The sequence below is a fragment of the Mandrillus leucophaeus genome, unplaced genomic scaffold, assembly GCF_000951045.1.
Source record: "Mandrillus leucophaeus isolate KB7577 unplaced genomic scaffold, Mleu.le_1.0 Scaffold184, whole genome shotgun sequence".
Lineage (NCBI taxonomy): Eukaryota > Metazoa > Chordata > Mammalia > Primates > Cercopithecidae > Mandrillus > Mandrillus leucophaeus.
The window spans coordinates 3,277,933-3,301,025 of NW_012101854.1; the positions used below are offsets into that span (position 1 = coordinate 3,277,933).

At 34.7% G+C, this 23,093-nt stretch overlaps 1 protein-coding gene across 4 annotated transcripts in view; it reads left to right on the forward strand.

The window, feature by feature from the left end:
• Positions 1–23,093, forward strand: part of ADGRL2 (adhesion G protein-coupled receptor L2) — a 203,411-nt gene that overhangs the window by 101,610 nt on the left and 78,708 nt on the right. For all 4 annotated transcript variants that reach the window (XM_011977776.1, XM_011977774.1, XM_011977777.1 and 1 more), the window contains one exon: positions 6,344–6,557. In XM_011977776.1, coding sequence (XP_011833166.1) covers positions 6,344–6,557 — 214 coding nt within the window. The remainder of the gene's footprint in view (positions 1–6,343; positions 6,558–23,093) is intronic.

Here is a 23,093-nt window from a genome sequence, read left to right on the forward strand (position 1 = left end):
TTTCAAAGGCATTGGAGACATTCTTTGCACATCTTAGTTATTATATTAGTGTGCTATAAGTAAATTAACATTTTGTTGTACAAATTACAGATAGTGTAGCTTCATCTCACCCAGAGATTGTGATTCAGTAGGTCTGGAATAGAGCTTCAAGATCTGTCTTTATCAAAAGTTTAGGTGATTCTGATGTAACCATATTTGGGAATCAATTATGTAGATTTGGCAAAGGATTAAAGAAATCTAGATAGTTAGATAGGTAGATAGATAGATAGATAGATAGATAGATAGATAGATAGATAGATAGATAGATAGATAGATAGATAGATTTCTTCCCGTGAGTCAGTATTCTAGATCATTAATGTGATATAAATAAAGGGGTAAATATATATTTTCAGGAATAGGTTTTTACGTCTTTCATAAGATTTATTTAGTGAAAATGTTGAGTTTTAAAAATTGATACTAATTGCAATAATTTTATTAAAGGCATGTCAAAGTTTCTTCGAAGTAGCATTGTTGGTAGAAGAGGTTGAGCTGTATCCCTTGAAGTTTTCAGGAAAATAGTGTAAAATGGCCAAAGAAGGCACAACAATTTATGTTTTTCTTAAAAATTTATGTAACCTTTTTATTTTCCATCAGTTATTTTGCCAAGATTAAGGACATGCCCGTGACACAGCCTCAGGAGCTCCTAACAACATGTGCCCAAGGTGGTTGGGCTACAGCTTGGTTTTATACATTTTGGGGAGACATAAGTCAAAAATCAGTACATGAGTGATGTTCATTGGTTCAGTTTGGAAAAGTAAGACAACCCAAAGGGTAGAGTTAGGATTCCAGGTAATAGGTGGACTCAGAGATTTTCCGATTGGCAACTGGTTGAAAGTGTTTGTCTATTAATAAAGACCTGAATCAACAGAAGAAATTGTCTGAGTTAAGATAGGGGTTGTGGTGACCAGGGTTCTTGTTATGCAGATGAAGGCTTTAGGTAGCAGGTATTAGAGAGAATAGATTGGAAATATTTCTTAATCAGGTTTAAAGAGGCAGTTCTGGCCAAACGTGGTGGCTCATGCCTGTAATCCTAGCACTTTGGGAGGCCAAGGTGGGCAGATCACCTGAGGTCAGGAGTTGGAGACAAGCCTGGCCAACATGGCGAAACCTCGTTTCTAGTAAAAATACAAAAATTAGCCGGTTGCGCTGGCGTGCACCTGTGGTCCCATCTACTGGGGAGGCTGTGGTGGGAGAATCACTTGAACCCGGTGGGTGGAGGTTGCAGTGAGCCGAAATTGCACCACTGCACTCCTGCACTCCAGCGTGGGTGACAGAGAAGACTCCATCTCAGGAAAAAAGGGGGGCGGGGGCAGTTCTGTCAGTCTTAAAGTTTCTGTTTTAATGTTAAAGATAGTCAGCTGTGCCAGAATTCCAATGAAAGGAAAGTATAATGCGGCGTGTCTGACCACCCATTCCCATCATGGCCACAAGTAGAGAACTTTCTCATAATTGATTCGTGTTTATTTTCTCTTTTCCACTAAGTCATTGATTAAAATAGTTAACCTAGGAAGGTGTTTTCCTGTGATTTGTGTGAACCCTGCCTAGTTCGTCACAGACTTTTGAGAATTATTTGGACAGTACCTCATCATCTATATGGATGTGCACAGCACATCCATGTTAACAATGTCGTTATCTTTATATTTTAAGAAAATGGAGCAAGTTGTTTATTAATTATTGATCACTTGAAATGTTAGAATAGCATGTGTACTTGAATAAAAGGAGCTTGCCTGTTTAGACTTACAGATTGGGAAAATTTTATAGGACTTTGAAATAACTTTAATTCTTCAGAAAAGGTTTTAATTAAAACCCAGAGAAGTAAAATGACTTTGCCCAAAGTCACAAGGCTGACCCATATACTCATACTTCGATGTTCAGTGCCCTCTCCATGTGTACCTACAGGATAGCATTTGCTCTCTATATTTATGGTACACATGTTTACGTTTCTACAAAGACGATTTTCCCTACTATTCATATAGTTTTGTGAACGTTTACAATAATTATTTCCTGTCAGTTTTACTAATATATTCTTTGGTGATTTTCAGATTGTATGAAAACTTATAAAATAAATCTTGTTACATTATCAGAAAATGGCTGGAGTAGTCAGAGTTGATCAGAGAAGGGTTCTGGAGTCTAAGCTCCCTGCATGGGTTAGAATCTGACTTGTGGTTTAGATTGAGACCTTAAAAATGCTACTATTTGATGCCTTAGTGTCATACTCTGTAAAATTGGTATTATAACAGCAACTATTCCATTGTTTATTTTTTATGTTGTTGAACATAAAGTGATCCATATAAAGCATTTAAGCCAGTGCCAGCACATAGTAATTGCTTTGCAAGTAATATTTATTTCTCTCTTCATATTTGTTTTTTAATGAATTTATATATTCATTATATATATAATTTTTTTGGTTGGAAACACAGAGTTTAGATAAAGAGAAATGTATAAATATGTAACCCATCTGTCTTATGACAATTCCAGTGATACATACATAATAGTAAATTGACAATTTAAATTTTTTTTGGGGGGGGAGATGGCAGATAATTTTCATTGATAAGTAGTTTGCCTTGTTTTTAATGTTCACCATTTGTTTTCACTACCAAAGGAAATAGACATTACAAAGGAAAGCACACTGCAATTTATATTGTGTTAAACAATCACTAGTTTAATTCAACAATTTGGTTCCACATTTATAAGAATTATTGTGTCGTGTGCTATTGTAGGCATTGAGATTATAACTAAAAGCCTTACTACAGTCTAGCAGGCTGTGTGTGTGTGTGTGTATATATATACACATACACATTCACTAAAAGTGAATGTGCACTGTATCACATGTTAATAAGCACATTAGTAAAGATATATCGTCATATATAAAGTTTAATCAAAACAGGTAAGAAAGAATTTAGAAAAGAACATTTATGATTTAAATCAAAACACATTGTAGGATTAAATTTCTGTTGCTATAACAAAATACTCAGACTGGGTAGTTTATAAAGAAAAGAGTTTTATTTAGCTTATGGTTCTGGGGTTCTGGGGTTGAAGGTGGGCAGCCACATCTGGTGAGGGCCTCACGCTGCTTCCTAGAATGGTTGAAAAGTGGAAGGACAAGGGAATGCAAAAAACTAATTCATTCCTTTGACAGCTAACCCAGTCTTAAAACATAGACTTTGGGACTGGGCACAGTGGCTCACGCCTATAATCTCAGCACTTTGGGAGGCGGAGGTGAGTGTATCACGAGGTCAAGAGTTGGAGACCAAGCTGGCCAACATGGTAAAACCCTGTCTCTAAGAATACAAAATTAACCTGGTGTGATATCGCATGCCTGTAATCCCAGCTACTCAGGAGGCTGAGGCAGGAGAATAGCTTGAACCTGGGAGGCAGAGGTTACAGTGAGCCAAGATCTTGCCACTGTGCTCCAGCCTGGGCAGCAGAGCAAGACTCTGTCTCCGGGGGTGGGGCAGGGGTAAAAGAAAGTGTTTGTCTTAAAGACCCAGTCACCTGTTAAAGGCACGACCTCCCAGTACGGCCACACTGGGGACTAAGCCTGTGCTTGAGTTTGATGGGAACAAGTCATATTCAAAGGATAGCAAGTACCATGATCTCTTTTCTCCAGTAGACTCTGTATTGGTAATCTACTAAATTATTAAAGTGTGCTGATCTTTCCTTTCTTTTTCCTTACTGTAGTACTCTTTTTTTTTTTTTTTTTTTTTGAGATGGGAGTTTGGCTCTTTTTGCCCAAGCTGGAGTTCAATGGTGCGATCTTGGTTCACTGCAACCCTTGCCTCCCAGGTGCAAATGATTCTCCTGCCTCAGCCTCCCGAGTAGCTGGGATTACAGGTGTGCGCCACCACACCAGGCTAGTTTTGTATTTTTAGTAGAGATGGGGTTTCACCATGTTAGCCAGGCTGGTCCTGAATCCCCAGACCTCAGGTGATCCACCCGCCTCAGCCTCCCAAAGTGCTGGGACTGCAGGCGTGAACCACAGCGCCAGACCTTACTGTACTTTTTTGGATGACTGTGACTAAAGCCTTAAAACTCCTCTCCCTGAATTATCAAAACAGTAACATACTCAACTATGCCAATTCCCAAATAGGTTTCAAAAGCAGAGGAAAATTAACTTCGAAACTAACAACAATAAAAATTAAAGTGGTCAGGTTTTAAAAACCACAGTGCTTCATAATCAGTTCTGTGTTTTTGACAAAATAGTAAGCATTGCGAGTATGGCTCCAAGCCAGTCTTTTAATAATGTGTTCTAGTATTTCTAGCATTTTCTAATAATATGATTTATTCTGTTTTATTATAGAATTATAATTGCAAATTGCCTCTATTTAAACTAGGTTGCATTTCAAAATTTTATTTGATGTCATTTGTTTGAATTTTCACATAGCCTTTGCCACAGGAATGTGTCAGCTTCTGAAGCCATAAAAATATTTTCTATTAAAACAAATGTGGTAATACTAGTTTAAGCTTAATTATTTGTATAGGTAGTACAATACAAGATCAGGAGATGGAGAAAAAGCTGTGTGTGTGTGTGTGTGTGTGTGTGTGTGTGTGTGTGTGTGTGTGTATACATATAAAAGTTTATGAACCTGTTGGGGAAGAAACACCTTTCGGAAGTTTGGCCTGTATACCATTTGTCCTGACATTTACCCAGCTCTGTTTCTGTATCACATTTACCCAGCTCCGTTTCTGTATCCCTTCTTCATTAGTAGTGCACCTCTCCACATACTACAGTACTCTCAACATACTATAAACCTTTTTAGTGAAAACCTACCAAGCTTGGGGTTTGCCACAATCTCCTGAAGATTTCTGCATTCCAAATTAGGTATTCTTTTCTTCCATCTTCAGTCCAGTTACACCTTTAGTTTTCTCCGAAGAACTGAGAGCTCAGCCAGGTTTGAAAATTGCTGCTCTTTAAAATCATACCAGTGTGTCACCCAGTACTGCTTTGGAAGAATATACTTACATCTAAGAAAAGATCATGTTTAACCAGGTGACTTTCTATTTTATTGAATTAGTGAGAAACATTGTTCAAGAAAGGTAAAGAGAACAACTGTTGGCATTGGATTGGCCTGGGCACAGCCCAGCTCTTCAGCTTGGAAATTTATAACTTGGAACAGTTTTCTGAGTGTAATTTTTTTTGTATAAAAGGCAATATATGAGGTAATGCATATAATACAGAATGATGAAAATGATAGAGATAAAAACATACTGAAAGTGTTGCTGTTTTTTTGTAATAGGAGTGCTATAGATGGTGATAGGTTAGAGACCTGAAAAAAGTTGAAACATTGTAGGAGAAGGTTTTGCTATTGTAGCTAGCCTGATGGTAGCCCACCAGTACAGCAAGGATGTCCTTGTCACACATAGTTCTTGGCTGTTCTTGGCTTTCCTTGCTTTTGCGCTTTGTTCTGTGCTCTGTTACTACTTTGGAAACTGATTTAAACTTAAAATGCTAGTTATTTCATTCAGTAATCTTTTTTAGAGCACTTATGAACAGTGTTTATCTCTACTCTCTACCTGATGTACCGTACATAAATTCATATTTATGTACTTTAAGCATTTTTATGGACATTATTTTGTTTTAGAATTGTACAGGTAAGAAAAGTAATGTCTTAAATGTTTCATGTCAATTTTGTAGTTGACATAACTGATCGTAGAGAATTTTGTACTTTTCATTTGTTGACTTTGCATTTGTTGAGTTGGATGGGAGCAGTGCTGGCTCCTTTGAATGTCCATCTGCTGATTCCTTTCAGTGTCAGTTTTAAATAAAGGGTATTTAAATGGAAATAAGTTATTGTGCCATAAGTATCTTACTGTCATAAGTATCTTAGTTATTGTGGGGAAAAAACTGCTAAGATGAAGGTATTTTTTAAGATAATGCAATAGCAATTAATGTGTATACATTAAATAAGAAAGTAAGGCCAGTGGGTGTAGCAGAGCTTTCATTCCATTGCACAAATGAAAATTCTTTCTTGATTAGTGCTTATATTTTCTGTTTGTAAAACTTGTCACCGTTTATAAAAATCCATGATTAAATTTGTCATTATTTGGATTTACTAAAAAAGCCATTTAGTTTCTGATTATACAGAAAGTAATTTGTTAGGGTATTTCGTAAAGATGAAGAGTCCAAATAAAGATGAATAAAAATAATTTTCTGACATATTGTAGAGAACCAAAAATTATTTAATAAATGCCTGAGTTTATGACTGATGATGGACATGAATCATGTTACTTGAAAATGCTTTACCAAAATAATTTATCTTATAAATGAGTTACAGTTTAATTTTCTTTCTTTCTTTTTTTTAAGGTTTCAGCAGAGCAGCTTTACCATTTGGGCTGGTGAGACGAGAATTATCCTGTGAAGGTTATTCTATAGATCTGCGATGCCCGGGCAGTGATGTCATCATGATTGAAAGCGCTAACTATGGTCGGACGGATGACAAGATTTGTGATGCTGACCCATTTCAGATGGAGAATACAGACTGCTACCTCCCCGATGCCTTCAAAATTATGACTCAAAGGTAAATATTCATGTGTTAATGTCCCATTTGAGCTGTTGTATCTAAATTAGAAAAATTATTACAGTTATTCCAAAGCAAATGGATATAGGCCACATCTGGGCCTATTTATTAAACTGAGTTGGGTTTTTACCTACTAATGTTGATTTCTACACTTTATATTTTCATCAACATTCAAATATGTAAATCATTCTAATATAGCTCGATGTATCAGAATATGTAATACATTTTTCTTTGTGTTATATAAACATAAAATAAAAAACAAGAATAATATTTGAAATGTAATCTTAGTTTTTAAGGCTTCAAAAATCTGAAATACTTTTTGTAACATCACGAATGTTTAAGTGACTGGGTCTTTGGCAGTAGTTGCTCCGTACCTTTTTTTTTTTCTAAATTAATAAACTTTGTTTTTTAGAGCAGTTTTAGGTTCTTAGTAAAATCAAGTAGAAAGTACAGAGATTTCTCATATGATCCATATCCACACACACACAGCGTCTCTCACTGCAGATACTTTGCCCCACAGCAGTACATTTGTTAACAGTTCATGAACCTACATTGACACATAATTATCACCCAAAGTCCATAGTTTACAGTAGGACTGGCTTTTGGCATTGTACATTTTATGAGTTTTGACAAATGTATTCACCATTGTAGTATCATACAGAATACCGTCATGTGCCACTTAATGACTTTTTGGTCAGTGATGAACCGCGTGTACCATGGTGGTTCCATGGATGCTAATGGATCTGAACTGTTGCCTAGTGACCTCTTAGCCATCATAAAGTCATAATGTGATGTATTATCTTTTCTATTTTAAATGTGTTTAGATGTACAAACACTTAACATTGGTTTATAATTGCCTATGGAATTCAGGACCGTAATATACTATTCAGGTTGTAGCCTAGGAGCAATAGACTATACCTTATAGTCTAAGTGTGTAGTAGGCTATACTGTCTAAGTTTGTTTAAATACACTCATTGCTGTTCATGTAATGATAAAAGAAGCTTTGACAATGCATATCTCAGAAAGTATCCCTTTGTTAATGATGCATAACTGGTTTCACTGTCCTTGGCCTGTTCATCCCTCTTATCCTCCTAACTCCTGGTAGCCACAGATATTTTCCAGATTGACTTATTCCACTTAGTAATATGCGTTTACATTTCCTCCATATCTTTTGTTGGCTTGATAGTTCATTTCTGTTTAGAATGGAATAATATTCATTGTCTGGATAGACACAGTTGATCCATGCACCTACAGAAAGACATATAGGTAGTTTTTAGGTTTTGTCAATTATGGATAGAGCTACTGTAAACATCAGTGTGCAGTTTCTTCTGTGAATATAAGTTTTCAGTTTATTTGGACAAATATAGTACAATTGCTGGATTGTAGGTTATGAGTATGTTTAGCTCAAAGTGGCTATACCACTTTCCATTTCTACCAGCAATGAATAGAAGTTCTTTTTTCTCTATACTCTTGCCAGCATTTGGTGTTGCCAATATTTGAAATCCATTCTATTCAGTGGGTATTGCTGTCTCATTGATGTTGTAATTTGTAATTCCCTAATGACATAAAATGTTCAACATTTTTTATATACTTATTGTATTCTTATTATCATCTGTGTATCTTTTTTTTTATTTTTATATTTTTTTTGAGACAGAGTCTCGCTCTGTTGCCCAGGCTGGAGTGCAGCGGTGTGGTCTCTGCTCACTGCAATCTCTGCCTCCCGGGTTCAAGCAATTCTCATGCCTCAACCTCCTGAGTAGCTGGGATTACAGGTGCACGCCACCAAGCCTGGCTAATTTTTCGTATTTTTAGTAGAGACAGGGTTTCACCATGTTGGCCAGGCTGGTCTCAAACTCCTGACCTTGGGAAATCCACCTGCCTCACCCTCTCAAAGTTCTGAGATTACAGGCGTAAGTCACCATGCCTGGCCTTGTATATCTTTTTGTATCTATTTATTCTTAACCCATTTTTAAAATTGAGGGTTTTTTTTTTTTTTTAGTGTTTAGTTTTAAGAGTTCTTTGTATATTTTTAGATAGCAGTCCTTCGTCATATATCTCTTAGTCAAATATTTTCTCCAGTTTTTGGCTTGTTTTCTCATTCCTTCCAGTTAAGAGGTATTGTTTATATAGTTAGTTAAGACTTAAAACATACAAACAAGCAAACAGAATTAAATAACAAGTTCAACTTAAGAAAGCATACAGCTAAGTATGGAATTCCTTGTACCCTTCAATGAATTATAGATAAAGTACCCTTTTAACAGATTAAACACTTTCTGGCTTTTCTTCCTAGCAGATTTAGCTTTACTCAGTAAGTTAGAGAAGTCATAGAGAAGGCTATCAATATGACAGATGTGTTAAGCCAAGGTGGAAAGTATGTTTTTGAATATTAAGTGGGAATTTCTGCCATCTTCAAATAGTATACAGATAGTTAAGGTAAACGTATTCTGATTTGGTTGTATTCTTCCTAGTTCAAACCAATGCTTGTTGTTGTTTTGTTTCTTGTTTTTTGTTTTTTGTTTTTTTACTCTTGTATGTTACCCAAGATGTTTTTAAAAATAAGGAAGAGACCAGCTGTCTTTTCTTTAAAATTTAGATTTAAGGAAAATTTTCCCCACATTCAAATTCAAGACAGTATAAAATTTGACATCATTGTTTGAATGGTTCGAGGCACTGTAGTTTATATTAAGTGTTAAAGATGGTTATAAATTGATGTTTAGCCACTTTGAAAATAGTACAATTGCCAGATGCAGTGGTTCATGCCTGTAATCCCAGCACTTTGGTAGGCCGAGGTAGGTGGATCACCTGAGTTCAGGAGTTCAAGACCAGCCTGGCCAACATGGTGAAACCCTGTCTGTACTAAAAATATAAAGATTAGCTGGGTGTGGTGGCAGGTACCTGTAATCCCAGCTACTTGGGAGGCTGCGGCAGAAGAATCTCTTCTGCCCGGGAGGCAGAGGTTGCAGTGAGCCAGGATCATACCACTGAACTCCAACCTGGGCAATGGAGTGAGACTCTGCCTCAAAGAAAAAACAAAGAGAAAATAGTACCATTGAGTAAGGTAGAGATGAATATAAAGTATACATATGTCCTAATATGATAGACTGCCTCAATTCCTGAGTTGAAATGTAAACTCTGATAATTTCTACTTTATTGAATTTGAACAGTTTTCTTTCTCCACTGAGCCCCAGTTTATTAATTATAGAAAGTAGATAATACATCATTGGTTAATTTTGTGTTTTAAAAATGATGTGTTTGAGAATATGTTATAAACTTTAAAGCTATATAGATGATACCTCTTAACTGGACTCTTGCCTTCCCACATGTAAATATAATACAGAAAACTGCTGAGAATGGATATCATTTTTCTGTATTAGATACAAAATACCTAACTCTTGGCATCTTTTTTTTGTTTGTTTTAATTGTGGTACTCCGAGCATCTTAATTAGAATTTTCCTATATGTAAGATAGTATCAATAATTATTGCTTATATAGAAGAACTTGTTCTTTTTATAAAAAAAATAAAAAAATCCCAAAACCCTAATAGTTTAGCAGATTTTCCGCTTTATATTCCTCAAAAAATGTGATATTCAGTCATGTAGTTAAGGGAGACATGTTTATTTCTTTAATGTAGAAAGTTTGTCTTTGAAAATCTCACATTAAAACATTAGAATTTTTGCATTAAATTTGAAAGCCCCCCTTTTTTACATGTAATGATAGAGATGGGCATAGAAATTTCAGTACCATTAAAATCTGTTTTCATTGTGTTTTGCTCCTCTCCTTTTGTTTTTCACTCCCTTTCTTCCACTGTTATCTCTTCAGCAGTTGAGAATCAAGTAAATAAATACACTTGTAATTTAGGCTGTGGACATGGTAAAAGTATTGTATTCACTCTCCATTTTCTATTTCCTGTTCATTTAAAAGTGTGAAACTAAAGGCTCTAGTAGTAACTGATTATAGTGTACCGTCTTAAGTATTCTGAGTGGCTCATCCTAAAAAGTGAGAAATGAAATGCTTTCTTAAAATGATATTTGTTTTAATATTTTATGGAACAGTCACCATTTAGTACTCATTAAAGGTAATTGTTGGGGGAGCAACTTAAAAATATATAAAAGTTATAACACTTTGAATTCATTAACAAACCAAAAAACAAATCCTACTATTACTTTGAAGTATTTGATTAACAAATACATTAGAATTTTGCTAACAGTATTGTCTCTTTCCAGGACTTGGGTACAAACTAGTAGGTGTCTTAAAATGATATGCTAGATTATACCTGAAGATCCTCTTCCCAAATTATAACTGTTTTTTTACTCTAAAAACCTGCTCACTGTTATCAAGGTGGTTTTGCTGCTTCGGATGATGCTTTATAACATGACCAAGTTTTTAGCACTTTGGTCTAGAGATCTGAAAGTAATTATGTAAATATTTACTGGTTTATTTTTCAGTATTAAATGTGAGTTTCACATGCATAGTTAGGTCTTGTACAAAGCAATTTGTAGACATGTGAGTGTACCTTTGTATAAATACAAAGAAGTACGAAACGTAATACGTACCATGTGAAGAAGATGGAGAAAATATGTGCTTCAGTTAGTCCCTATTGTAGTAAAGTGTATTTTGTATAAAATAGGCCCCCTGCCTCCATTTTTTTTTATCAGGGGGATGGATTGAAATTGCCCAAGGAAAGTAAGGTTATAGCCTAGGTTTATGAAACTAGCCTGGCTCCTTCAAAGCTTTTAACCAAAAAAATTTTTCTTAAGCACAGTTAAAGGTAGCACCTGACTAGAACCTCATAGCATACTTGCATTATGTTTCTTTTCTTTTCTTTTTTTTTTTTTTTTTGAGACAGAGTCTCATTCCTTCACCCAGGCTGGAGTGCAGTGGCAAGATCTCTGCTCACTGGAGCCTCCGCCTCCTGGGTTCAAGCAGTTCCCCATCCTCAGCCTCCCAAGTAGCTAGGATTATAGGTGTGCACCACCATGCCCGGCTAAGTTTTGTATTTTCAGTAGAGATGGCGTTTCACCATATTGTCCAGGCTGGTCTTGAACTCTTGGCCTCAAGTGATCTGCCCACCTCAGCCTCCCAAAGTGTTGGTATTACAGGCGTGAGCCACCACACCCGGCCTATATTTCTTATTAAGTAAAATTCAATCTATTTTTAGTTGTTATACTATCCATTTAAATTCCTTGAAGTTTATTTTAGAACTGGGTGGCATATAAATAAATAGTGCAGCAAGCCATTGTTTATACAGGTTTGGCACTTAAAGAGTAGTCAACAAAGAATGTAAAGGAGAAACAAGTGTCAACATAAAGTTGAATAGTTGCAGGTGAATAAATGATATCACCCACAGAGATTATGTAATTTGAGCACGCAAAACCTGCTAGACAACACCTGCATTTGAGGAGCAGAGGTAAAATTGCCATCAAAAAAATGAACACACATGGGAGAATTAATGTCTTAGAAGCCAGTAGCAAATTACAAAAGAGATACATTAATTTTCTTGATGATGTTGAAGATTTTTATTCTATTTTGACAACTCAAATAAAAGAACATGTTAAGATTCTCAAGACAGGAGAGTTTCAAGATAGAAATCAAGAAATAGCAATTAGCCTTGCCTTGCATAGACCAGCAGGAATTAGGTAGTACTCTGGTCACATGGGACCAGATGGTTAATAAATATAAGACCTGAATTTACAAAGTAGGGATAAACTTCTAGGATTTGTATTCTATGAGAAAGGGAAAAACAATCTAGCTTTAGAACTTTAGGTGTAGTTTAATTAACTTAAGCTGTATAAGCAACAAAACTGATTTCAAAGCTCAGTGTTTTCTGAAAGGTTGGGATAATGGAAGTAAGCTCTAAATGTAGGCACCAGAATAATCTATTCCCTTTCTATACCCCATTCAATAACTTTTCTGTTCTTGAATTTCCCTTTTCTAAATTTACCAGTATCCTAACCTATTATCTCTAAGTATAATAATTATACTTTATTTTACTTTCTAAACTCGAGAGCATATGGAGTGGTGACAACTTCTTGTGTGCCAGAGGGTTTGAAGGAATGTGTTGTTGCACATGTATGTGTGTTACTTTGTTCTGTGGTTCTTTACATTACAGTGGATGCAGAGTGAGACTGGAAAATTTAGTGCATACTTCCACATTCAGTTAGAAGTAAGACTACATGGAAAGGACCATGTATGCCTTAGTCTGGAATAAACAGAATGATCTTATCCTCTACCATGACACCTCCCATTCTTGCCACCAGGAAAGGCATATAAATAGGGACTTTCTTTAGGGAATGGGAGAGTTTATAGGCTGTGGCTTCTATTTTAAGGGATTTATTGAATACCAGATTGTTAGAGCTACAGAGGAGCTTGAGGCTCATCATATTCTAATTCCCTTTAATTACACTTGGGGAATTGACTGTCATTATAGTTGGTACACTTTGTTCACATAGCTACATGTATATTCTCCTCACTTTAAAAAAAATCTCCTTGAGAAGGAGTGGCAATTTGATATTCTTTTTACTTTGCAAGTCTTTAGAAAAAGGTTGGATTATTTTCCACAGGGGCTGAAACCTCAAATCGCCTGTACCTAGAACCTCATTCGTTTAATACCTTACTGGCATGAAAATGTATTCATAAATAACTTTGAAGTTCAATTTTGCTATCTACACTTTTAACATATCTGTTATTTTCAAATATACTAATAGATACTAATTTTATATAAAATATTTAAACAAAGGAGATACTTAATGCACACACACACACTCCCCTTTACTATGGGAAGTGGTGAATATTGGAAGCCTTTCAGAATTTAATCAAGAAAATTCATTAAAATGCAGTCACAGTTATACCAGTTTACTCTGGGATACTTCATGATTATAGATTTCAGCTTGTGTATACCCTCCTTGACACAATTCTCTCAGCTTTTTACATTGATCATTCATTCTTCATAAAGAAGATTTATATCCAAGTCACAGCTATATGAAAGATACTTTTATTTAATTAATATTTGTTTTCTGACTTCTTCTATAGGTAACAATAAACTGTAAACTCATCTTTCTAAAATATTCATATTTCTTCCTCATTAATGGCATTTTCCAAGCGAAAAATTAGTGCAGTATGTCTTTTATGGTGTTTCATAATATTTTGGGGTTGGTATATTTTATTCCTGAATTATTATGAATGCTTACTAGTCAGGGTTACTCTTGCTTAGCATATGCATTCTCATAGGATTTAAACCTGCTGTGTCTCAGAAACTGCATTCTTACCCTTATGTTATTTATCCCAAGTGTTTTTATCTACTTGACATGTCAGGTTTATCCACCACTTGTCCATTAGGGTGAAATACATACGGCGGCAATGAAGTAACTCAGCTGCTCCTAACCCATCATGTCTATGCGGTCTACTTAGGTTATTTTCTGTTGGTTGATGGATTTCTACTAATTCTCTCACTCTTGGCCTAGTTGTTTCAAGACATCTAACTGGTACTACAAGCACATCTCTGTGGCCAATCTACTAATATAGATTCTTGAACTTTAGTACAGTAATAAATAACCATTGAAGCTCTTACTGGTATACCTAATTGGATACATACTTTGGATGTCACTTACTGATGGACATTTAAAGCAAAGCACTCATAGGAAGGGGAGACTATTGCTAGTAATAAACATGAACCATATTAAACATTCACATTTAGTGTGCAAGAAAGACTAATAAATTATGAAATGTTTTAGAAGATAAATTATCTAAATATCTTTTATGACCCTGCTTATCAAATGTAGAAAAGAGAGAAATAATGTCACATCAAAAATTCTGTCCTATAGGATCCTTGGTTTCTCCCTTTTTTTTTTTTTTTTTTTTTGACTGGGTCTTACAGCTGGAGTGCAGGCTCTGCTCAATGCAACCCCAGCTTCCCAGGCTCAAGTGATCCTCCCACCTTCGTCTGCCACGTAGCTGTTACTACAGGTGCACGCCACCACACCCAGCTAATTTTTGAAAAATTTTTGTACAGACAGGGTTTCCGCCATGTTGCCCTGGCTCATCTCAAACTCCTGGACCCAAGAGATCCGCCTGCCTCAGCCTCCCAAATGCTAGGATTACAGGTGTGAGCCACCAGGCCTGGCTCTGTATCTCCTTTTAAAATGAAAATTAGTAAACATTTCTACTAGATGTTGAAAACTGCAGATACAGATGTGAATTGGCTCATTTTCACTGGTACTTCCCATTAATTTAGGGTATTTTTACCCTTTATATTATGTCCATTGATTGGTTGAGGACACCAGAGTAATTTTTCCATAAGGAGGTTACATTATTGGTCTTAAGTATTCCCTAAGGATTATTCAGTGAAATTCAGAAGCTTGAAAGATACTTTGAAAGTTTGAATTTTATTTTATTTTTTAACAGACATAGACTGGATAAGGGTAAGGGAAATTAGTTTTTGAAAGCAAAGCCATATCTCATTTCAACTTTGGTGATTTTGCTTTAGTTTTTTATTTTTAGAAGTTATCTTTAGTTTTGAAATCAAAGCGGAGAGATGAAGAAATAAGATCAAAATCAGTAGAAGTGAACACAAACATATTTGACCTCTACATTTCAATATGATCATAATGATCTTTTTATAGTGCTTTTCATATCCTTAGGGATTATTATGTATTCCGCCTTTGTCATTTGAAAGGTGAGTATTATGGATGGGATGACAATGGTATTTCTGTGGTGTCTATATCATCATATACCTTGTAGTTTTTTCCACTCACCTACAACATTTCTTCCTGTACACTGAAACATTGGTTTCTATTTGCAAAGTGTGACATTTAAACAAGTTAATTGACAGAACTGTGTTTGATACCTCTAAAATGTACTAAACAATCAAGTGTTAAATTTACTTACTGTCTAAGGAACATTATTGTGGGTAATTAGGTTCGTGGTGGCATTTTACTAATACACATTTATCTAAATGAACGACCATGAGATCTGCTTTCATAAGACTATTTTCAGATACCTATTCAAGGACTTCATTGTTCCTAAGTATGATTTCAGTATGGATCTGCTTGTTGATGTCATACTGATAGTATAAAAATTTTGCTTACAAGCATCATTTTTAAAAAGTTATGCTTTGAACAGATAAGAATACATGTTCAGTTACAGTTGTAAAGAATGGAAATGAAATTTTATTTTAAAGTTTCACATCAAGGCAAAGTCACTCTTTTTGCTTGGAATTTGGCATTTTCTTTTTTTCTTTTTTCTTTTTTTTAACACCAAAATTCATAGACAAATGCTACTGAAATGTAATATAATGCATGTTTTCTACCAGTTAAAAAAAGAACAAGTTGTAAAGTATAATGTCACTTAAGAATTTGGAATTGTTTTTAGTATGCTGTAAAATTTCCCATTGGCATTTTTATTAGGAAAATAATAAAGTTTATTAAAGCTTTGGAATAATGTCACTGAAATATGCTGTTTATTAATACTTTTAATAATAAATAATAGCAAACATAATTTGGGGTAAAATTGAGACTTTTCCATTCTAATTATTCTTGTACATTTTAAGGAGATTTCTAAGTAAATAAAATGCCTATCTCTATTTAATAGAGAAAACATCTTCCTCATTGGTTTACCCGAAATCCATATTTTGTTTTCGTACTAGATTAGGATCACAACAGCAGTGATGGGTCAGTATACTGTATTGACTAATTTTATTGAATGAAGAGAAAGAGAAAAAAAAACATATGTACATACAGGTCTTTTTTTTTCTTTTTGTGGGGAACAGGGTCTCACTATATTGCTCAGGGAGATCTTGAACTCCTGAGCTCAAGCTATCCTCTTGCTTCTACCTCCTTAAGTGCTGGAATTACAAGCATGAGCAATCACTCCTGGCGAGAAAATTTGATATTAAATTATTTAAAGATCTTAAACTGTCATTTATTATGGCCATATTAATTTTCCATATATTCTACACTCAAATTGCATACCAAAACTATGATAGTAACAGCAGCAGCAACAACAACACAAAACACCAGTATCTACTTTGTACATTGTCTGAGGAGAATAATTGTGAGTAATTAGGTTTCTGATGGCATTTTACTAATACATATTTTTGTGCCTTGCATATATTAAAGACCCATTCTTTTTTCTCTGCTATATGTTTTCTTTATATTATAACAATGTAGTTAGATTTTTTTAGTGCTGTTTGTTACTCCACTGTTAGTTTTAGAGGTAATACATCTCTTTTGGATGTTACAAGGAAAAATCTCATGAAAAAAATAGAAGTAAATGATTTTGTAGTCTTTAACACATTTAACTTTTGTGTAAATAAATCAAATATATTTTGAAACTAACACGTCACAGTTCTCTCAAAATTTGTTAACATGTCATATATGAAGACCAAGAAAGGCATGGTTTTATAACTCATCTATCTATATTACTCGTGGCTTTAAGAAAGTATCTGAAATGAGAGTTGCTCTGTTTAAGTTGGCTTGAGACGATTCCAGTGGTCTTTCTGTTTTTTTTTTCAGATTGCAAATCTATTATTGTTAATGAATTCACCTGTAATTTGTGGAAATCTTACTCTGTCTCTAAAGATAGATTCATGGTAAACCCATGAAGGTAATGATTCCTAACACATCACAACCCTTCACTTGCACAGGTTTCTTCTAAGGCATTTGAACATGTTCACGGGATCAAATATATATAGTAAAACTTTGCAGAAATACAATATTTAAACACAATCTTTAAAGGCTTTGATTTCATTTTCTGACTTTTCTGTTAGACTTCCCCTCAATTATGGTGGCTTAGGAATAGCCAAGCGCATTTAGAGATCCAGGTAGGTGGAAGTTCAGTTGGTGTTAAATTCAGTCTAGGTTTAGTGGAGTTGTTTTTACATGGTTTGTAGACACTTGTGTACAGTTTTGTTACTGCTAACTGTTCTGGTGAAGAAATGGCCTCTAGAAATACTTCTGTAACTCATTATACTTCCTTCCTGATCGTGACATAAATGTACAAAGCCAGATGTCATATTGCAATTTAAATATGTCTTATGACACCTGAGATATGTGGGTAGTAGAAGAGAAATAATGTTTATAGTGTACGGAGCCAGAAGCTAAGTCTAGGGAAAAATCGTTTCATTCATTGCATATATATAACATTAAGGGGCATTTGGTTTTCATAGATACCTAATCCAAAGAGAAGTTTTCTCCAGATATTCTTGGTGGAGTATGTAGAGTACACAGAACACGTGACAAGGGTAGTACTTAAAATTACAAATGTACCATACTTTCCCCCTCCTGATGAGTATAATATCAAATAGAATTTGTCAGAATGCCAGTGTTTGTAAGGCACAGGCTGGAGCAGTGTAGCAAGCACGAGCTCTTGTGGCAGTGTGGGTGCATGTTTTATGCATCACAACTATCGGTAGTAAAAAACAAATTTGGATCAGCTGTTCATGGGAAAAGCAACATTATAGAAAGTAAATATGAAATTTTTACATGAAGAGACAGTCATAGACTGTGTCACTAAAAAAAACTGAAGTATTAGAAAGGAATGTCAGGCAGTTAATTAAAATGTTATTTTAGCTTTCTGGATTTTGTTGGTTGCGGTTCTTGTTGGCTTTTACAAATTTATTTCTTGTGATTCTTTTTTTCTAAATAGCCATTCACTTTGTTATCTAATTTTCTATATGTAATTTTTCTATTTTGTTTTTTATAGAAAGACTCTTAAATTTTACAAGCTATAGACCCTACAAAACTTGAATGCATGCCTACCTTTTTTATTTATCAGGTGATAGTTTCAAGAAATTGGTATAGCATTCCTCTGGACATTCATTCGTTGATGTGTACATTTTAGGACATTTCATTGTATCTTTAGATATCTTCTTTGTATTTCAGAGATTTAGGATTTGGGAGAAGAGAGACTGAAAGATTAAAAATTAAATTCATTTTTTAAGGGGCATTAATTAAGTTTATAAGCTAAAACATTATTTAGTAAAAGACTTGAGCTAGAATAACCCATTTTCACAGTTTATATTAAATACTTGGCTTAAAGCCCTCCAATTATAATATGGACAAAACTAAATGGAGGAATAAATGTATTTTAAATAAATTTCCCTAATATATTTTGCTTTTATACTCTCCTCCCCCTACTTCTCCTCCTTATTTTTGGAAGTTTCCCTCACCCTCAACTCCCATTACAGACTTTATGTGGAGAAAACTATTATTTCAGTTACTTTGTTTTAGTAATGGTGTTTCTGCTAGATCTATAATAAAAAAAATCTTTTAGTAAATGAAAGCTTTTTTTTTTTTAAGTATTACTCTTGGAACTTACAAAAAATGACACAGGAGGAGAATGTATGCTGATTTTTTAATGATATTTTATAATTTGGTAAATTTTTTCATACATTTGATTATCTTACGACATCCTAAAATGTTCTTATCATTAATAGAATTCTATATATATAACTTGAAAGAATGTAAGTAACTTTTGAAATCTAATTGTGAAATGTGTGAATGAGACTATACCTTTGAAAATGTACAAAAACAGGTATGTTAGATAGAGAGATATGGTCATAACAAATATATTATCTAATAAGTTAATTCAAGGCACTTATATATATCTTGCCATTTATTTCATCCCTTGATGAGTAGACCTTTATTAAGCTGTGATGATTACTGAATATAAAATGTAACCAAGATTATTTTTTATTCAAATATAATTTAAATATTCATCAAAGAGAAGTTATGCTTGAGACTGACAGAGACTATTAACATCAAAAAATATAATTAACTGCATTGGGTATCATGAAGCAGAGTTAGCCAAATAGCCGAGAGGTCTAATTGCTCTAGAGTTTGAGAAGCAATGGTTTTATTTTATGCTGTAGCTGTGGAATTAATAGTAATGCGGTTTCCTATGTGGGCCAATTAACAGCTGCCTGTTAAGGTTCATTGCTCTATAGGAAACCCATTGAATATCGCTTAGTAAACAGGATTGACATGTCAGTGTGTACAAGAAGATAAAATAGAATAAAAACCATGAAAATGAGAAGTAGTATTAAAAGAACTGTCTTTGAAAACAGCTCATAAAACTCTTTAACATTAGTGTTATAGTGGGTGTTGTGAAGTGCCTCCCACATTTGCCTTTCAGGATCAGGCACTCTTTCTTCCAGCTGTCAAGAGAGTTGCCTGCTGCTGGGCTCACAGCTGAGTCCCTCCGCAGGAACTGTCACAGGCTGAAGGGATCTTAAACTCTTCTCCCCAGAGGCAGCCCCCAGTGAATCCCAGTGAATGCCAGAGTACAAAGGATTGGCCTCCTCATCTTTTGCTTCATTTCAGGGACATCTCTGAAGGTCTCTCCCAACTCCAGAGCTCCCTCCCTGAGGAATTTGCTGGGCTTTTGTTTCGACTGCACTGGAGCTCACCTTCTCACTCTCCCCAACCCTGCATCTGTCATGGCTTCACTGGTAATCCTAAGAGCACTCCCAGTAAGCGTCTTAGAGATCCTGCCTCAAATCATACTTCCCTTGTTATCCAACCAAAGAAAAGTACTAACATTAAATGTAAAAATATTGGCTATATGCATTATTGGAATCTAGTAATTAAGTATAAAAACTAAAGGTTTTAAAGGAAAAAAACAACCAAAAAAAGCCCAATTCAGGTCTAAGAATGGCTTTTTTCACTCAAAAAGTTTATCTTTGTCTTGTCATCCTTTTTCTTTAATAAAAGTCATATTTTGACCTTTGTGACTCTATTAAGCTTTTTAACTGAATACAAAAAGAAAGTGCTTCTGATTGAACCCAAAAGATTTTGCCTTGCCTTGGCTGTAGAGGTTTAGAAGTGGGCAGACGTTCTAATGGCAGTTTGACATTAATGAGGTTGCTGAAATGGAAAAGTTTAAGGGTCAAAGATAAGAGCAGCGGCAAGTTCTTCTAGTGTTTCTTTTTTTTTTTAATAATGTCATATCAAATATGCTTAAGAAGTTGACCATGATTCCTTATATAGAATATGTAATGTTGTATATGAGTGTACTACTTTAAGTAGTATAATACTTTTTGCAAATAAAAAAAATTCTAAGACTGTAACTATAAAACATGTCCCCTCAGTCCATTAATATGTTTAGTTGTAACTTCTGCAAAACATGTAAAAAATCTTAAAATTGCTTAATAGATTTTATTGTGTACAATATGATAATGCATATAGTGCGTCTTTAAACTGCAGAGATAAAGCTGTTTTCCTAGTCATTCATTATTTAATGTGCTTACTCTGTTTATATCTGTGGCATAAGAGTGCATGTTAGCTTTCAGAAGAGCACAACATTTGCTGCTTCACAGCACACGGCCCTCCACTCCCAAGCCTACACATGGTGTTAGTGATAGTTAAAGCACTCAAGTCTAATATTTTATAGATTTTGATGAACTGAGCCTTTCAGACAAGTTACTGATATGAAGTTAATTCAGGCTAGGAGTATAATATGGGAATAGAGGCTTTTTGCTTTCACTGTCACTTTTAAAAACTTCTACAAACTGTTTATGTAAACTATAAATCAGATACATTTTAATTCAGTTTGTATCATATGGTTATGGAACCATGCATGGCTTCTGAAAATGATATCTTGTCTTTCATTGATTGATTTACTGCCGAATCATTACTGGGTTCTGAGACATACAAGCAAATGTGCCAAACACTCTAACAGTATTTAGTAACAACTGATAAGAATATATTAATATATTTGTTAGAGTACAGGCTGATGTTTATGGAGTTAATACATTTTAAAATAATGTAGAGTGTTACCCAGTGCATATGATTCAGAGATTCTTAAAACAGTGACTAACCCCTCAAAGGCTCTGTAGTCTGGTGAAGAAGAGGAAATAATGTACAGAAATAACTGTGATACCAAATCTCCCTTATAGTGTAACAAACTTTCAAAACCTGATGGAGAAGGGAAAGTGGTAAGTTGCGGCCTGAGAGGGGAAAAATACTGTATGCTGAGGGGATACTGAGAAGGTCTGTTCAGGGAGCTATTCAGCTTCTGTCCCCCTTCTTTCACACTCTGTAACATGCGGCATCTTCGCCGGCTTTCTTCTTCCTTTTGGGCGTTGTGAGTGAATTCCCTTCTTTCACTTAAGCTAAGGAGGAAAGGATCTTTCAAAGATTGTGTTTATATAGATCTCAAAAATTATGAAAATAGTCCTACAGAATACCATATTTAAAAAATTATTTTTAACTCTGTAATGTCAGCATGGAAAATAGCACTAGGATTTGAGTCCTTAATATTAACTCCGAAACAGTAAGGAGTTCAATCTTTTTATAGCAGAGAATAGTAATGTACAGTTTCATATTCCCTTGTTAATTTTTATCTGTATAGATATTATTCAAATATGGCATATTTATGGTATTACTGTTTCCAAAATTACAGGTATTTCTACACTTGAGGATATAACGGCACATAATATCTTCTACCACTTTTTCTAAAATCAGCATCACAGATGAATAAAAAGTTATCTGGCTGGACTCAGTGGCTCATGCCCATAGTCCCAGAACTTTGGGAGGTGGAGGCGGGAGGAATGCTTGAGGCCAGGGGTTTGAGACCAGCTGGACCAAAATAGTGAGACCCCTTCTCTATAATAAATAAAATATAAAATTATATTTCCCCTCCCTCCCTTTCTTCCTTTCCTACTTCTTCCTACCTGTGATCAGTTGATCTGTCCATGTATCTGTCTGTCTTTTTAAAGATAATTTCTTTTTGTGACTGCGATGCAGCAAAAGGACACTTCCCTTGATTTGTGCTTTTTAGAAAGAACTCATTGGGAAATAGGCTGTAGACTGAATGCTTATGAGTTGGTGTTCAGTTATCAAGAATGCCATCAGCAATGCCTTGTTGCTTTCTTATCAGCTACTTCCTGCTGTCAAGCTTGGCACTTATTTCAATAGAAAAGGATTTGCATCAAATGTAATGCCTTATTATATACGGCTAACATGGGGTTTTTAATTGTGCAAACACATGAGACTCCTGCAGTGGTAGTCAATTTGATAAAAGGATTAGATTATGAATATTTTGTCATGATTAAAGATTAGTTGAGATTTATCAGAAGTAAGCCAGTGAAATTTGTCATATATTTATCAGTCAGGTGAGACTCCGTTAATCTGAGAGTATATGAACCACAAGTAGCCATCTCTTTATAAAAAAATCTGCTGAATTTGATTATTTATGTTCAGGTGACAAGTGCTAAGGATTGTTTTTGGCCTTCGCTGCTTGCTCTGCTGCTCAGAGTATCCCAAGAGTCTGTGTCTCTAACTTTTGGTCATTATTATTATTATTATTTTAATTTCATCTTATAGAATAGTTTGGTAAACACATACACAAAATTTCTGTAGTTTTTATTAAAGAAATGACAACTAGTATATATCTCAAGACGTTTTGAGTTGTTCCTTTGATTAAAAAACCTTCAGTAAAATACAGAAGATTGAGATTTCCAACTTAGAAGGTATTTAAATTGAGTACTTCTTGCCGTAAACAAGACTAGGCATTGAGATAGATTGAAAAGAAGCCTGACAC